Source organism: Natrix helvetica (genome assembly GCF_964273705.1).
Source record: "Natrix helvetica genome assembly, chromosome: 3".
NCBI classification, from domain to species: Eukaryota; Metazoa; Chordata; class Lepidosauria; order Squamata; family Natricidae; genus Natrix; species Natrix helvetica.
Genome location: NC_138549.1, coordinates 156,859,626 through 156,877,080, shown reverse-complemented (window position 1 = coordinate 156,877,080; position 17,455 = coordinate 156,859,626). Strand labels below are relative to the sequence as shown.

The window sequence follows — 17,455 nt, the reverse complement described above, 5'->3', positions numbered from 1 at the left end:
GATAGTATTAAGTATTAGAACCATCACACAAAAGTCATGTTCAAGGACAGAATATTCGGTTATGAAAATTGATACATTATTTGCGGTAGTGGCTGAATAACTTCCTATCAGGGGTGTTGTAATTCTTTCCTGTGTTGTAGATCCAGCTTTCGGGACTAGACATCCAGTTTGGCATAGTGGTTAAGGCATCAGGATAGAAACCAGGAGACTGTGAGTTCTAGTCCCATTTTAGGCACAATGCCTGCTGGGTGAGTTTGGGGTAGTCTCTGTCTGTCTGTCTCTCTGGAAATCTGGGGTAAAAGAATGGCCCTTCATGAGACTTGTGGATCAGATGCACCAACACTAGAGATTCATTCCTATTCTAAGAGCAACACCCTTTTGTCATCCTTCTTCTTCATTCCTCTTTTATCATAGCCTGAAGCAGCTTTACACTTTTTTAAAACTGAAAATTAAAATCTGCTGGCTTATCCCATATATAAATATTACAGCTGGGAACATGGAACATGGAAACAGCAGTATTTAATCTCTTGCCTTTCATTGACTATTTCCTGTTAAAATATTTAGTTTAGAAAGTATTGACCTTACATGGAAATCATGTTGGATTTGTTCTCAACAGGATGTCTGAAAATGACTCTTGTGTAAGTTAATCTTTCTGCTACTGGGTGAAATATTTCTTATTTAAACTAAGCTAACATTTCATAGCTTATTCCTTACAACCCCGTAGTTTTTTTTTTACAGCTGCTGCTTCTCTGGGGGAAAGAGGGAAAACTTTAGGTTTTTTTTTTTAATGAGATAAGATTTCTTTTACACTTATTTGCAAGAGGTGAAGTAGAAAGTAAGAAACGTGATATTTTAATTTAAAAGCGAAAACAAGAACAAAACTACCTTGCTGGTTGATTGCCACTTCACAAGGAATTTCTTGTTCTGCAGCTTGCCATTTCATGGGGCGGAGGGGGGGGGATTTACAGTTAAAAGTGTTAAATAATTCCTTAAGGAGAAAGCATTTTTCTTCTAAGTTTTAAGATATTTAAGTACTGAATTTAGTACTGAGTAAATGTTAAAGGTTTAGTCAGTGGTGGGCTTCAAGTAATTTAACAAACAGTATGCCTAGTGACTGGTTGGGAGGGCGTGGCTTGGGGAGGTCATGTGACTGAGTGGGCGTGGTCACTCACGACAAGGTAGGGCGGCGCAGGCGGCCCAATGTTGCAGGGACAGGGCAATTTCCTACATACCATTCCGAGCTCCTTTCCGCCCCTTTTGGGCTGAAAAAATAAAAGCCCATTTAAAGATCGGCTTTCCCAGCTGGCTGAGACCGTGACCTCCCGCACCTGCGGGTAGAGGGGAAGGTGAGCCAAGGCTGAGCCGTCGCTGCTCGGCTCCCCCCCAGCTCACATCTCTCCCTCCTCCCGGATTCTCTGCAGTAGCTGGGCCTCACCTGCCTGCGGGTGGTGGGCGACCAGGGAGCATGAGCCTATGTGGCCCGCATCATCCCTCACCCGTCGGCCGACGCACTTCGGATGACCGCTGGCCACTGCTGTGAGAATGGTGCAAGTCCCATGGGCTATAACATAAAGCTGATGGCGGGGAAGGAAGATGCACTCTGGGCTTGCTGTGCTCAGCCAAAGGGCTGTCTCGGTGGTGGTAGTGGGGACATGGTGAGGCTTGGCAGCCTTTGGGGCCTACTCTGGGCTGCTGCCTGCTCACCCTCCCCTCCGCCTCTGGTCCCGCATCCAGCGCATGACAAAGGGACACACATGCTGCTTCCAGGCCAGCCCAGCAGGTGGCCCTGGGGGGGGGCATTTTTTCTCAAGCTTCCCATCTGGGCCTAGCGGAAGTTTGAAGTTTGTCTAATTTGATGAAAAGAAGGACTAGGGGAGGCATGATAGCAGTGTTCCAATATCTCAGGGGCTGCCACAAAGAAGAGGGAGTCAAGCTATTCTCCAAGGCACCTGAGTGTAGAACAAGAAGCAATGAGTGGAAACTAATCAAGGAGAGAAGCAACTCAGAACTAAGGAGAAATTTCCTGACAGTTAGAACAAATAATCAGTGGAACAACTTGCCTCCAGAAATTGCAAATGCTCCAACACTGGAAGTCTTTAAGAAGATGTTGGATAGCCATTTGTCTGCAGTGGTATAGGGTTTCCTGCCTAGGCAGTGGGTTGGACTAGAAGACCTCCAAGGTCTCTTCCAACTCTGTTATTCTGTCATTATGTTCTGTTATTCTTTGGTTGAAACTGATGGTTTCTATCAGTGGAGTGTTCATCCAAAATTGTACCAGGATTCTTTTTTAAAAAAAATTTCTCATTGGTGGGGGAGAGCAAATTACTTTCTCTCTCTTAAAAATAAAATTAAGCTTATTTTAAGCACTTACTTAAGTTTTTAATACATTATCTGCATTACATTTTTAAAGAGTCTTTCAGGAAGAAAGAAGTCACTGAATGAACTTCTGCCACCTTCTTCAAATATATTTTTCAAATTCCAGTCTTAACTAGCTGCCCTGGGATTTCCCATCCAAGTACTAAACAAGTTTGACTGTTTGGCTTGAATTGAAATTCAGTGGCATGTTGAAGAGAGAATTCCAAGGGCTGGAGAAATAGGGACAGTCTTGGAGATTGTAGTGTATTTGTGCCTCTTTAACACATTTGTCTGACATCTCAAGTACATCTGCAACTTTTTTTTGCTAAGAACAGTAGCTCCTGCCTAGGCAGGGCGTTGGACTAGAAGACCTCCAAGGTACCTTCCAACTCTGCTATTGTATTTTTGTATTACATATTTAAGCATAGAATGAGGAGGGCCGGCTCCAAATTGAACAAACAAAAACTTGAAAGATTAAAAAGGTAATGAATTTGACTTCCTGGTGGCGGATTCAGAATGATTGATTGATTGATTGACAATAGAATGGAGTAAGTTTGGTATGCTTTCTTCCAGAGTATTTTTTTACATTTCTAATAAAGAACCATTAAGCAGTCATAACAAAGTGAAAAGTCATCACACTAGCTTTAAGGCATGCATATATTCCATTCTCACATACATAACCAAATCCAAATAAACTGTATGATAGCTAAGTGTGTTGTTCCACTCCAGATTTTATGGTTTGTAAGTTGTGGTCTTTTGCTTACTTTGAATCTGGTGTCTAATGATTAATTACTTAACTGATTCCAATAGGCTTAGAGATCGTAGAATTAAAGCTGCTTCCATGATTGTTTCCATGAACTAGACAGCCCGTGTATGATTGCTTAATCATGGTTAATGTAAACCAGTAAACACAACAGTCTGGTTCATATGACGTTAAATGCAGGCTGATTTTGCACAGTAAAAGGGGCTACAATGTATTTGGCTAGTTGGTGTTTCAGGATGTTGTACAAACATTGCAGCACATTTCATTGAAGGAATCCATATTTTATTGTACTTTTCTTTCAAAAGTTCAGTTAAGAACTGAACATTCTGGACTCAGTTGTTTTGCTCAATTTTTAATGAAGAGGCATTTCAATATCTCTCTTCGGAGTGTTTTAAACACTGAAAAGCAGATTAACATTTCATAAATAAAAATAGAACAAAAGGTTTCAGAAATCTGATGCACTAGAAGTGAAGTGATCAATATGGTAAGGAATGCACTCGGGCTCCATCCTGAAAAAATTCCATTGCTGTGGTTATTTGAGCCTTGAGGTCTGAGACATTTTCACCTTTGGCCCTGATGGGATTGCACTTCCCCATTTGAGACCAGTGCATATTTCTAGGGATCCTCCTGGACTCATAGGGGCTGCTTAAAATGCAGGTGACTGTTGTGGCCAGGAGGGCTTTTGCACAATTTGGTTTTGTGCAACAATTGCATCCCTTTCTGGACTTGGAAGCACTGTTAACAGTCACTCATACATTGATTCAGTATATTAATGGCATTATGCCATTAATGCCATGTGATACTCGCTTTCTTCATTTCTGACTCACTAAAGATTTTCCAATCCATTTATGAAAAAGCTCCAATGTGTCAGCCCTTGGGCTAATGAACTGGTACTCATGCATCTTGCATCTTTTGTGCCAATTGGAGTCTGAGTTCTCTGCTTTAAAAGATGCATCTAATAATTATGCAGAGAGATTCAGTTTGTTCTAACTCAGTAGCTGAAAAAACTGCCTTGGCTGAATTTTCTTCCTCTGATCAGCTCATATAAGATACAACATGTATCATATATATTTGTATATATTTGATATACACCTCAATGTAGAGAAACAATTTGTTCTGAGAACTAAAAGAGAAAAATATGATCAGGGAAGAAAATCCCAAATTACAATTTTGTCAGGTACTGAGGATTTAATAGCTGCCAGCTGATGTAAGGTTGTAAACTGTAAACTGTAAGCTAATACAATGAGGATGATTCAGCAATGCAGGTGTCTATATATAGATGGCCATTAGAGAGCATTTTTCTCTCTCATCATGTATCTCATTTCTCTCCTTGTGTCCATAGCTGAGTGGTAAGGGATTTATCTACCATTTATATGTCTGTATATATGTATATATAAACCACTATTAGTTGTCTAAGGGCTCTGTGTGCTGTGTTTTGCTCCTGGGTTTATCTCATAACAATAGTCATGCTGCCAAAACTCTGACAAATTTGAAACCATTGTTTGTTGTTGGTTTAGAAAGCCTAGCTTAATTATCATTTGTTCTTCGCTTGCATCTAGAAGCCTGTCTTATTGTTTTGTCAGGAACAATGGCAGAAAAGTGCAACCTTTCATTCAATAAGCTAGCATTATTTTTCTTTTCTTGAGGTAATAAAGTTTTAAATTCTGTTTTTTTTTTCTACAGATGCTGTGACTGCCTAAGATGTTGTGGAAGAAGAGACCCCCGGCCTCGAACCGTCTGGCTTGGCCATCCCGAAAAGAGGGATCAGAGATATCCACGCAATGTCGTCAACAACCAGAAGTACAACTTCTTTACTTTTCTACCAGGAGTAAGTATGATTATAGGCATTGCTTAGAATCTACAACAAAAACCAGAACAGCATGTGTGGCATGTTGTGTTGTGCAAATGACACCATTATGTAATGGGCACCAGTCACATGACAAATCAATAATCATGCTATTTGAACAAGGACATCATGACCTATGTGATTCATTTCCCCACACAGAGGCCTCTATATACCCATGATGGCGAATCTATGACGCGTGTGCCAGAGGTAGCACACAGAGCCCTCTCTGTGGGCATGTGCACCATCACCAGCTGCTCTTCCAGGTTCTATTGTGCACATGCACGCCAGCTGCTCTCTTCTAGATTCCGGTGTGTGCATGCATGCACTCACCGGAACCCGGAAGAAACCAGCTGGCCATCGCGCATGTGTGCAACAAAACCCAGAAGAGCAGCTGGCCACTGAGCGCATGCGTACCGGCCAGCTGCTCTCTTCCAGGTTCCCGCATTCCAGTGTGGTACCGAAAAGGTTAACCATCAATGCTGTAAATGATATCCAACAAACCAAAATAGAACTGGCTTTTTTAAAAAAAAGAAATCTTCATTTTTATTCAGGAGAGGAATTATTTAGTTATTTATGAACAGGATTTCCCCTGCCCCAGTTGTTATAATAGCACCATCACAGCAAAGGTTTTACAAAAAGAGTTCCTCCATGAGATTTCCCTCAGGATTTAATATGGGGAGGCCATATTATAACCTCCCATATTACCATTAAATCCTGCTAAATGAAGGCAAGAATGCCTCACCCAATGAACAATTATCTTAAATCATCTATTTTGGAATAAATTTCTAAAGTAAATTAATTCTCACCTAATGTGTCTTCCCAATTACTAGTGCAAAAGTATGTTGGAATGAGGATTAATTCCATTAATTCCAATTAATGATTACTGAACTGATTGTAACTGCTACAGGCAGTCCTTGGCTTACAAGTATTCATTTAGTGACTGTTCAAAGTTCAAAAGCACTGAATAAAGTGATTTATAGCGAGTCCTCGCAGTTCTGACCATTGCACTATGGTCACATGATCAAAATTCAGGCGCTTGGCAGCCGACATATATTCATGACAGTTGCAGCCCCTCAGGGTCATGTAATCGCGATTTGCTCTCTTTCCACCTGATTTCCAACAAGCAAAAGTTTGATTCATTTCATAACTGCATGATTCACTTAACAACTGCAGTGATTCTCTTAACATCTGTGCCAAAAAGGTCATACAACCAGGCGCAAGTTACTTAACTGCTTCGTTTAACAACAGAAATTCTGGTTCCAATCATGGTTGTAAATTGAGGATATATATATATATATATATATATATATATATATGTATGTATGTATGTATGTATGTATGTATGTATGTATGTATGTATGTATATATATATATATATATACACACACACACACACACACACACACACACACACACATATCCTCAATTTACAACAGTGATTGTATTTGTGTTACAACCTCTGGTATGCCCAAATATGGGAGGTACCTCGCTACTCCCCCTTTCTGTCCCTCGGCTCATTACAGAGGACCATCCAGGCAGAAAACCATATTTTTATTTTTAATGTTGCCTTTTTATATTTGTGTTGTATTTGTGCTGATAAATAAATAAAGGGAGACTAGTATAGATCTATTTCAAGCTATTTAGCTCTCATCAGCTAGCCATACCCTTACTGGGAATCGAACCAGGGCTGTATTGCATATTAGGCCGATGTAATTGCCACTAAGCCACAGGCTCTCTTCCTTATCAGCTAGGCCAGGGATATAGGTATGTATTTGTGTTACAACCCCTGGTATGCCCAAATATGTATATATATTGCATTTGTGCTGATAAATAAATAAAGGGAGACTAGTATAGATCTATTTCAAGCTATTTAGCTCTCATCAGCTAGCCATACCCTTACTGGGAATCGAACCTGGGCTAGTCTCCCTTTATTTATTTATCAGCACAAATGCAACACAAATATAACAAGGCAACATTAAAAAAATAGCTTTCTGCCTGGATGGCCCCTAGGGTGGGCCGATAGACAGAAACGGAAGCAGTGTGCTCCCTCCCATATTTGGGCATACCAGGGGTTGTGACACAATACATACATACATACATACATACATACATACATACATACATACATACACACACACACACACACACACACTGTATATATATATTCTGCCTAGATGAAAGTATTTGGTGTGTATGCATGTGTGTGTTTTTATAAACAGTAAAGTTTTACTGTCTAACTTTTTCCTTTTAAGAATCCTCTCAGGTTAACAAGTTTTTGTGGATTGCTTCTCTTATGTTGGTTAAGTTCCTTGTCAATATTTCCTTGTTACTTACTTGGTCTTCTCCCCACCTTGCTTCTAGGTCCTGTTCAACCAATTCAAATATTTCTTCAATCTCTACTTTTTATTTCTTGCCTGTTCTCAATTTGTTCCTGAAATGAGGCTTGGTGCACTTTACACATATTGGGTTCCACTGGTAGGTAATATCAGGTTTATTTATCCAAGAAAAGTTTCAGTGTTTGAATACAAGATGTCCTTTGTTAACCTTATCTCTGAGATCCAAGTAATGCTGAAACTTAAAATGGTTTTTGTTAGCTTATTTTATGAAGCTTGCCCTTTATATCTTTGGGAATTGTAGATGCTTGGTCTAACTTTTAAAATTGATTTAATAAAGGTTCGCTATTCAGAAATAAAACCTTGAGTGGTACAGGAAAATGAAATACACAGGGAGACACTTGATCAGGGGAGTAATTTATCCCATAACTTAATCATTCCAAGAGTTCAGTTAAAGAGATTCCCCTGGGTTAACTCGCTTAAAAAGTAGGTGGTCATGGAAGCATTTTTGCAATTGTCTTTGGAACAATGGACTAAACGCTGAACAAATACTCACAAAGTAGATAGTCTTTAGGTTTTTGTTTGTTTTTATTTTTCCAGATCCTTCCAAAGGTTAAACTATATATTGACCAATTTAGAAATTAAGGAAGAACATGCTGAAATGCACAGTCCTAACTGGTTTTGCTTGTTCTTCTCACCAGCAGCCTGTGTCTAACAAACCACAAATGGTTTAATTGTTTGTTTAATACAAGGAAGTGCTTTGGGGTTTTGTTTTGTTTTGTTTACATCAGCAGTCACACTTGGATTTTGAACAGTGGGTTAATGACTGGTTTCCAAAGACAAAATTGGTAGGGCCAGAAGTAAAGCTACTGTATTTTTCAGAGTATAAGACCCACCGGAATATAAGACGCACCAAGGTTTTGAAGAGGCAAATTTTTTTTAAAAGGTTTTTGCACTCTGCAAAACTCCCCAAAACGGCCCATTTTTCTCCCCCAAAAAGGCATGAATAGCCTTTAGGGGGCTTGCAGAGTGCACCTGGGGGTGCCCCCCCCCAAATGAGCCACAAACAGCCCATTTTTGTCAAAAAAATTCCTTGCATAGCCTTTAGGAGGCTTATAGAGTACTCCTGGGGGCTGGGGTGGGCAAAATTGAGGAAAAAATGGCCCATTTTTCACTCATTTCTGTCCTCCCCAGCCCCCAGGAACTCTCTGAAAGCCTTCTACAGGTTCTGCATGGCCATTTTGGTGAAGGGGCAGGGCTTCGGGAGGCAAAAATGCTGTATTCAGTGTATAAGAAGCACCCAGATTTTCAGCCTCTTTTCTGAGGGAAAAAGATGTCATACTCTGAAAAATGTGGTAAATTTCATTTCATTTGATTTTAATATATGTTGCAGTAAATTAAATTTGGTACAGATGTGTTTAAGTATTGGCTCAACTAATTGTCAGAAGACAACTATAGTTATAAGAATTGGATGAAGAGAAGGACAAAATCAAAAATGCAATGAAGTTAATAAAATGATAAGTAATAACAATCCAGTTATGTGTTTAACTGGTTGTGTCACATTTAAAAATTATAATGACTAATGCTTTTTAGACATCTCTGGAAGCCACGCAAGATTATCAATTTGATAGCTGTGATTCAGTATGCCTTTAGGGATTTTAACTTCTTTCAATTATAGTTCTCCCTAATAAACCATTTAGCAAATTAGAGTTTAGGATAATGTGATTGGATAATTCAAGGCTTTTATTTTTTACTTTAAGATAGCAAATGGAACACCAAATTTTCTCTTCCTCCCAAAGCAGATCTATATTTCTTTTCATGAAACAAAAACTACTTTTGGGGTTACTGGGGGGGATTTGAGATGTAGAAAGCAACATAGAGGAATAGGTTAAATTTCCTCTTTTCTTCTATCCCATTCCCAGTTGTTGTTATTCTGATTAAACCTTTGTTTCTTTTGAAAAGAAAAAAAAGTATTGAGAGATAGCTATCTCCAATGGCTAGGCTTAAATTTAGAATTTAACAAAGCAAGCCACTTCATAATGTAGCATGATTGCTAGAAACTTTTAATGGTAACTTGTATTCTTAGTATGTCTTCATTTTATATGGTATGGAATATACATCAGGCTGCACTACTGTATGATGTTTGTTGTAGAAATTAGTTTGTATTTTTTTTAACAAGGCTTGCTTCAAACCTGTAGCTCATTATAATTTGTTCAGATCACACAAACCATTAGAATTCAGCATGTGAGCTGCCAGAGTTATAAATAATAGACTTTTTGTTCATTGTAGACTGCTGAAACAGCCATTTTGGAGTCAAATAACAACTTGAGAGGAATCAGTGAGGCAGAATAAATGGGATACCTTTAATGAATATTTGGAATCCCAATCTTTAAATGCATAGATTTCTTTTTCCTATATAGTACACATAAACCTTATAAACTGGTTTTTGAGGTAGCATTTTAGAGTAATGATTGATACATATTTTAAGCACCAAATTAAAATGCTGTCATAATGGGAGTAAAATAGTATGATAATTGAATGCTACTTATCTACTTAGAAGAAAGCCTCATTAGTTATTGGGACTTGCTGTCAGTGAGTATTTACCCTGACTTATTTTTAATGGAAGGAACAATGATGTAGCAAATCAGGGCTTGTGATGATATGATCGAATAATTCAAGGCTGTTATTGTTTTACTTTAAAATAGCAAATGGAACACCAAATTTTTCCCATCTTCCCAAAGTAGATTTATGTTTCTTCCCATGGGGCTAAAAACAAGCTTTGGGAAGAGAAACTTTGAGGGAATTAAAAATACAATAAATAAAATACAGGATTTGAATTTAGGTAAATGTAAAAAGGGTTGTTTTATTTGTCCAAAGGATATTGTCATTCTTTCAAATAAGGCTTAATAACTCTGAATTCCTCTGGACTTGCTTTATACAATATACAAATGATTTCCAAATTTGGGAGAGCTGAAATCAGTCCCCTGTATCATTTGCACTTTGTAATGGCAAGCCTTGAAGGCATATAGTAATATAATTCTGAATTAATGTTCATGGAAGCTATGCAAAGGAGTGGAAGATTCCTAGAAATTAGTATAGCAGATTGAGTTCCTTTGGACAGCTTAATTACATTTACAAAACAAATTATTTCCTTTCCATGATTCAGGTAAGAAGAACCTACATCGAGAATGTTCTTACACAGATATATAATCCCAGTCTGGAAACATATTTTTAAATATTTAAAGTATGTCTTAAAAAGAGAGAGAAAAACTATGAAAAAAAATGCTTTCAGACTTAAAAGTTGCATTTTAGTCAATGATATTTCTGCCCTCCTCCCCTTCAAAAGGATGAGACCTGTAATCTCACTTACTTAGAAGAAAGTCCTGTGTGGGGAATATTTATAAGAAAAGCAGTATAGAATAGTTGGTTGCATGGGATGGGGGCTCATGAACTTTCAGCCTTTTGCTCAGGAGTGCACATGCTATGAAATCATTATGAATGTGATTTGGGTGTCTTTTTAAAAAATCAACAAAAGCATAACCAATAAAACAAAAGCATCACCAATAACAAGAATCTAAAACATTACTTTGATGAGCAGGATTATGGTAATTTGCAAGCACTAAGCAAGATGATGGCATAGGTCCATGATGGCAAACCTATGTATGCCACAGGTGACATGCAGAGCCTTCTCTGCGGGCACATGAGCCGTCACCCTAGCTCAGCTTTCCCACGCATGCATGTGCGCATCCCACCAGCCAGCTGATTTTTGGGTTTCTTTCATGCATGCGCGGGGGGAGCGCGGGAGGGTGCTGTGCTCCGCATCCCGTTTTTGGTCCCAGGGAAGCCTACTAGGCTGCAGGTAAGCCTACTAGGGCCAAAACAGGGCACAGGGGGGCACGTGCGCATGTGTGGGGTGGCAGGGGGTGTCACACATGGGGGGGTGTCACACACGCATTGCATTATTTCAGCACACGACAACAAAAAGGTTAGCTATCACTGGTGTAGGTTATCAGAATTAGATAAGTCTGTTTATGTAACAAACCAAAGCATCTTTGGGTAGTGATATGGGTGGCATATAAATTTAATAAATAAATGTATTTCTTCCTATGAATACTAGTTGTTGGGATCACAAATGAAAAGGTATTTCCTTCTTATTGAATGGGTTTTATCTGTCTTGTTTCATTTAAATTGTTCATTATTGAATATTTCAAAAATAAATATGACAAAAATATTTAAAATACAATCAATACAATATCTTTGAAGTGCACAGAGACGTTGGTTTGACCATTGTCAGGAACAGAGTGGAGAAATGGATACAAGCTTGGTTTGATCCAAAAGTATCCATATTATCTAGAAAGTAAAAGAAAAGGCCATCTCAGATATGTTGTAGCAACATAGAAGTTGAATATTTGCAGCTTGAACATTGTAGCAATGTGGCTTTAGTAGTGTTTTGCACCAGCAGTGCTTATTTCTTCTACTTTTTATATCTAGTCATGTAATATAGAATGCAGAATAACAGAATTGGAAGGGATCTTGGAGGTCTTCTAGTCCAACCCTCTGCTCAAGCTGGACACCCTATACCATTTCAGACAAAGGACTGTCCAGTCTCTTCTTGGAAACCTCCAGTGATTGAGCACTCATAACTTCTGGAGGCAAGCCATTCCACTGACTAATTGTTCTTGCTGGCAGGAAATTTCTCCTTAATTCTAAGTTGGCTCTCCCTTTGAGAAGCTTCCATCCATTACTTTTGTCCTGCCCTCAGGTGTTTGGGAGAACAGGTTAACCCTTTCTTCTCTGTGACAGCACCTCAAATATTGGAAGACTTCTACTGTATCATGTCACTCCTAGGTCTGCTACATATACCTTGTCCCCTCAATCATTCATCATACTAGCTGATAACCCAGGGTTGCCCGGAACAAACCTCCCTTGCCAGAGGGAGCCCCCTTGTGGAATACTCTAAAGCCGTTACCATGGCAACTTCACTGTGCTGTACAGTACAATCCATTTTAGGGCACAACCGGCTGTATCTTAACAGAACTTGAATCCAAAATGCACACTATCACTGTCAAAAGTACTGTGATTTGACACTATAGATGTAATGCATTCCTTTTCATTTCAGCGGCCCAGGCATTCCAGAGTTGTGCTGGAACACACACACACACACACACACACACACACACCGAGGGGTGTTAGGAGTGTCATACCCCCACAGTGGTTTTTTTTTTCCAGAGAGTAAGTCATCTGTGTACCAAGTTTGGTTGAAATTACTCAAGGCACTCCAGAGTTATGCTGGAACACACACACACACACACACACACACACACACACACACACAGAGCCAGATAGATGATAGATAGATAGATAATAGATAGATAGATAGATAGATAGATAGATGATAGATAGATACATGATAGATAGATAGATACATGATAGATAGATAGATAGATACATGATAGATAGATAGATTGATTGATGATAGCTAGCTAGCTAGCTAGCTAGATAGATAGATGATAGATAGATAGATGATAGATAGATAGATAGATAGATAGATAGATAGATAGATAGATAGATGATAGATAGAGAGAATGAATCATAAAATGTTAGCCTCTACCAACTAAGTGGTTTCTTCTGAAATGGAAAATGTAACTAAATATTGACTCCATGTTGTGATCATTCACTAACTTCCCAGGTCTTCTGACAAGTTCTTTGGATTTAGTCGATTTTCTTTGACTAATCCTCCATCATTTCTCTTTCTGCCTCTTTAGGGCTTTGTGCTTGCTGTTACCATTATCCGTGAGGCTGTAGAAGAGATCCGATGTTACATGCGTGACAAGGAAGTCAACTCTCAGATTTACAGCAAGCTCACAGCAAGAGGTCAGGAAATTGGCTCCAGCTTTCTGTCTGTTTGCAACTCTATCAAAAGATGATGATAATCAGAACAGCAATTTTGAGAAAGAGGGATTGAAGGGGAAGATGTCAAATATATGGATGGAGCTTTTAATTGCCATTTTGGTGACTTGGGCCAAATCAGAACTTTGTAGTGTCCTATTGAAAGAATGCTTTGCTCTAGCAAAACCTTCCTACTAATGATTATTTTTTACAAGGCAGATTTATAACATATATAAAGTTTGTAACTATTTGAATATCTGGTAAATTAAAAAAAACATGCTGCCATTTGTACATAATGGTAGGCCATGGTTTAATAGCCTTAAATTTAAGCTACTAAGTTATTGGAAGCAGAAACTCCTTAAACAAATGCCATTATGGTTTTATTCAGTGTGTGAATCATAAATCATGGTTCATGGCTTACTTTCCTGTACAAATTCATACAATGAGTTGAGAAATTATACATACATACATACGTACGTACGTACGTACGTATGTACGTACGTGTGTGTGTATATATGTGTATGTATATGTATATGTATATGTGTGGTGTGTGTCTGTCTGTGTGTATAATCTTTATTGTCATTGTACTTAAATACAACAAAATTGGTTATATATATAAACATAACTCTGGCATAGTGTGATGTATGAATCCACTTGTTAACTGGTATCAGATATTCAGATGCTAAGTAAAATTTGTAAACAGTAAACAATATTAGAGCTCAAACTACATGTAGTGTAAGTTCTAATATTGTGGTTCATAAGCCAGCATGTATGTCCTAGTGCAAGGGTCACCAACCTTTCAGACCTCAGGCCACTAAATTCATAATTTTAAATCCCGCGGATCACTAATATGATTTTTTTTAAAAGATAAATAGTATTTAGTGCAATATTAAAAAATGCAAATAATTTTTCAGCAGACCACCAAAATTTTCTCGTGGACCGCCAGTGGTGACCCGCTGTCCTAGTATATAATAATTAGCCAACAAATCATGCGTGGATATGCTTATTGTGAGACTACCCACTATCTCTTTATCTTTATTTGTTTGGAGGATGCAATGGGGAGGCAGGCATCCTTATGTAAAACAATGTAGACAAAGGTAATAAATGGGAAGGGGATAAGAAAATATGCATATGAAAAGGCACTCTTAATTAACACAGGATTTCCTTCTCTTTCTTTGATAAGAACCAGGAAGAGAAAATAACCAGGCACAAATAATCTTTGCTGTGAAAACCTTTCCTCTGAATCTATCCTACATGTAAATTTCATACTGGACATTCAAATTTGCTATTTTTTTAAAAATTGCATTTGCTTTCTGGGTTACTGAAAAATATTTTTAGGGGGCAAAAAACATAAATTTATATTTATCAGATGCAAGTTTGCCGAACATGTATCTTTTGGCCCAGTTTTGTCCTTAAATTTGCAAATGTTGGGTTTGATGCCTTTTCTAGATTTTTGGTTTTAAGAGTTTTCTTTTCTTGCTTTCCTCTCTCTACAATTCATGAATACAAAGCATAGTAAACAAGACCAGCATTTTTTTAAAAGTCCTATGAAATGCAGAGAGGCCCCCTACTAAGGGACCACTGCTTTGATATAGATCATTGGCATTTACCAGCTGTATCAAAAAACAATATTTTCTCAAACCTTTTGTGCTCTGTTTTGCAAGTCATGATGAATAAGGTCTCCTAAAAGCCAAATGTTTCTTGGAAGAGTGGGGAGTGTTTTTAATTCCCATCTACATTTTGTTGATCTTCAAATTTAAATGATCATTTGTACTGTTCACAGCTGCATAAAGCTACTCTACAGTGTTTTTAAAATGAGGCATTGCTCTCTGCTAATACTTGTTGAGATTTTAGCATGAAGGATCATATCAGCCCTGGACCATATTTGCCAATAGAAAGGTGCCAAATAATTCCCTTTGAATTGAAGCATTGGGGGGGGGGGGGATTGTCACTGAGAATATTCAATGTCTTGTGAAGAATTATGTACACTTTTGGAGAATTTTAAAGCAGCATTTTGTTTTGTCTTCAGGCACAGTGAAGGTGAAAAGTTCGAATATTCAAGTGGGAGACCTTATCATTGTGGAAAAGGTATGCCTTGATTTTTAAAAATGGTAATATTTTCCTCAATACTCGTAACATAACAGAGGAATCAGCATTTAGCATGACGATGATGACAATGTTATCCATTCAGTCGTGTTTGACTCTTGCCCATTCTATGGGCCAAATCTCTTCCAATCGTGTACTACTTCTTTGAGTTATTCTATGTTCTGGTTGGTGTCAGTTTTGATTGTATAGCAATTAATAGTTAAAGCATATTGAACAACAGGCCTCTTCCATCTCATGCCTCTCGATATGTTGGACGTCAGTAATCAGAATTCCAAGCCAACAAATCTGAAGGACACCAAATTGGGAAGGCTGCTTCATAATTGTATGCAAAGTCAAATATACTTCTAGAGCTACCAGACTGGGACTGCAAACATCCAGATGACAAGTACATGACAGCACAGTGTTATATGTACTTCTACCCCTTTACTGGCCTCTAGTAGTTAACTGGATTTTGCCACTCATATCTTATAGTCTTAATTCTTGTTTAGAAGTTCATTAAAATTTCAAGAAGGAAGCTCCATTATTTCATTAGCTTTGGACCAGAGATTGAAAGCCTGCTTTGGTTTTCAAAACACTTTAGATGCTTTTCCTATTCAGAAACGCTTGTGCTGACATTAATGCAAAAGGATACTTTCAGAGGATATTACTGAGCACTTTCAAGGTAGAGAAGAATTAGGAGGAGAGAACCTCATTACTACAAAGATAAATTTGGTGGGAAGCAGGGGTGGGATTCAACTGGTTGAGACTGGTTTGCGCGGACCGGATGCTAATTTTACATCTGGTTCGCTGAACTGGTATTTGCAAGGACTGGCTGGCAGTCCCCGCCCACCCACCCTGCCCCTCCCAGGAGTCTCCACGCAACCTGTTTTGGATGCCAGGTAAGAGCAGGTCCTGCATGGAGGCTCTGGGAGAGCAAAAGTTCCAGAAGTTCAGAAATAGACTGTTTTCGTCCTCCCGGAGGCTCGAGGAAAGCCTTCAGAGCCTTGGGAGGGCAAAAACACACACACACTGCCGTGGTGCAGGAAGCCGAGTAGGCCAGGCCAACCCTTGCCACATCCACCCAGCAACCAGCAGAGAACCGGTTGCTAAAAAAATTTTAATCCCACCCCTAGTGGGAAGGCCTTCTCCACAAAGAGCATTCTGCTACCATTAGACTTCTTGGCAGGTTGAAGGGAACGTCTTTCCCTGTGCACATGAATAGAGAGAGACACAGCAGGTTCCTTGAGTTTATATGGACAAGAAGAAAGGCAGTCGCCCTGAAACCAGATGTACGAATAAAAGGAAAACCACCTCCCTGATAAGGTCATTTGGGGCAGCAGAATCATTGCAATGGAAGGAAACTTCCCCAGATTAGCCATTTTCAAAAGGATTTGTCTTTCTTTCCTGGATAACTGCTCAGACACATGTTTTCAAAGCAGTAGTTCCTGCTTATATTATCAATTTAAGTGGGTACTTTTGGAAGTGCACCCATCAGGACAGCGGTCAAGGCCCCATAGCCTACAGAGTCTCCAAAATGAAGGTCTGTTTCACTTCAGCATGGGCCTGAAACCTTGCTAATGTTCTGCTACAGTTCAGTATTCAGGTTTGGTCTTTAGAAAATCCATCCACCTCTACTTCACTGATCTTAAGAGCTCACTCTTTTCTGGTCTTTGGCAATCATTCAGGGTTTAATGATTTGAATTTGGTATTTTTTACTTTCATTGAATGGTGGCTCTATAAAAATATATAACTATCATTTTGATTAAGAGAATAAATGGATATACTATAATGGCAAAAATGTTCTGTTTATTCCCATATCACTTAAATGTCAAATAACAGAATAACAGTTGGAAGGAACCTTGGAGGTCATCTAGTCCAACCTCCTGCTCCAGCAGGAGAATGTATTTTAATTTCATTTTTCTAAATCTTCTCTTTTTATTATGGGTGTTACTGGAAGAGGCTGTTACTGGAATTTGAAGTTATGGAGTTGTTTATGTAATATAGTTCTATGAATTTAGTTTGGATGGAATCATACAATAATCTCTATATAATACACAATAATCAGCCTTTCTCAATGAGTTACCTCACTTAATAATTATATCCTTCCTGAAATGTTTTAATTGTAATATTTTTTTTAATTGTAATCCCCCACTCCCAAGTCATTGCTTGAGATGGGCAGCTATA

At 38.6% G+C, this 17,455-nt stretch overlaps 1 protein-coding gene across 2 annotated transcripts in view; it reads left to right on the top strand.

The window, feature by feature from the left end:
* Positions 1 to 17,455, top strand: part of ATP9A (ATPase phospholipid transporting 9A (putative)) — a 102,532-nt gene that overhangs the window by 21,669 nt on the left and 63,408 nt on the right. For both annotated transcript variants that reach the window (XM_081946371.1, XM_081946370.1), the window contains exons 2-5: positions 4,802 to 4,946; positions 7,326 to 7,439; positions 13,063 to 13,171; positions 15,216 to 15,274. In XM_081946371.1, coding sequence (XP_081802497.1) covers positions 4,802 to 4,946; positions 7,326 to 7,439; positions 13,063 to 13,171; positions 15,216 to 15,274 — 427 coding nt within the window. The remainder of the gene's footprint in view (positions 1 to 4,801; positions 4,947 to 7,325; positions 7,440 to 13,062; positions 13,172 to 15,215; positions 15,275 to 17,455) is intronic.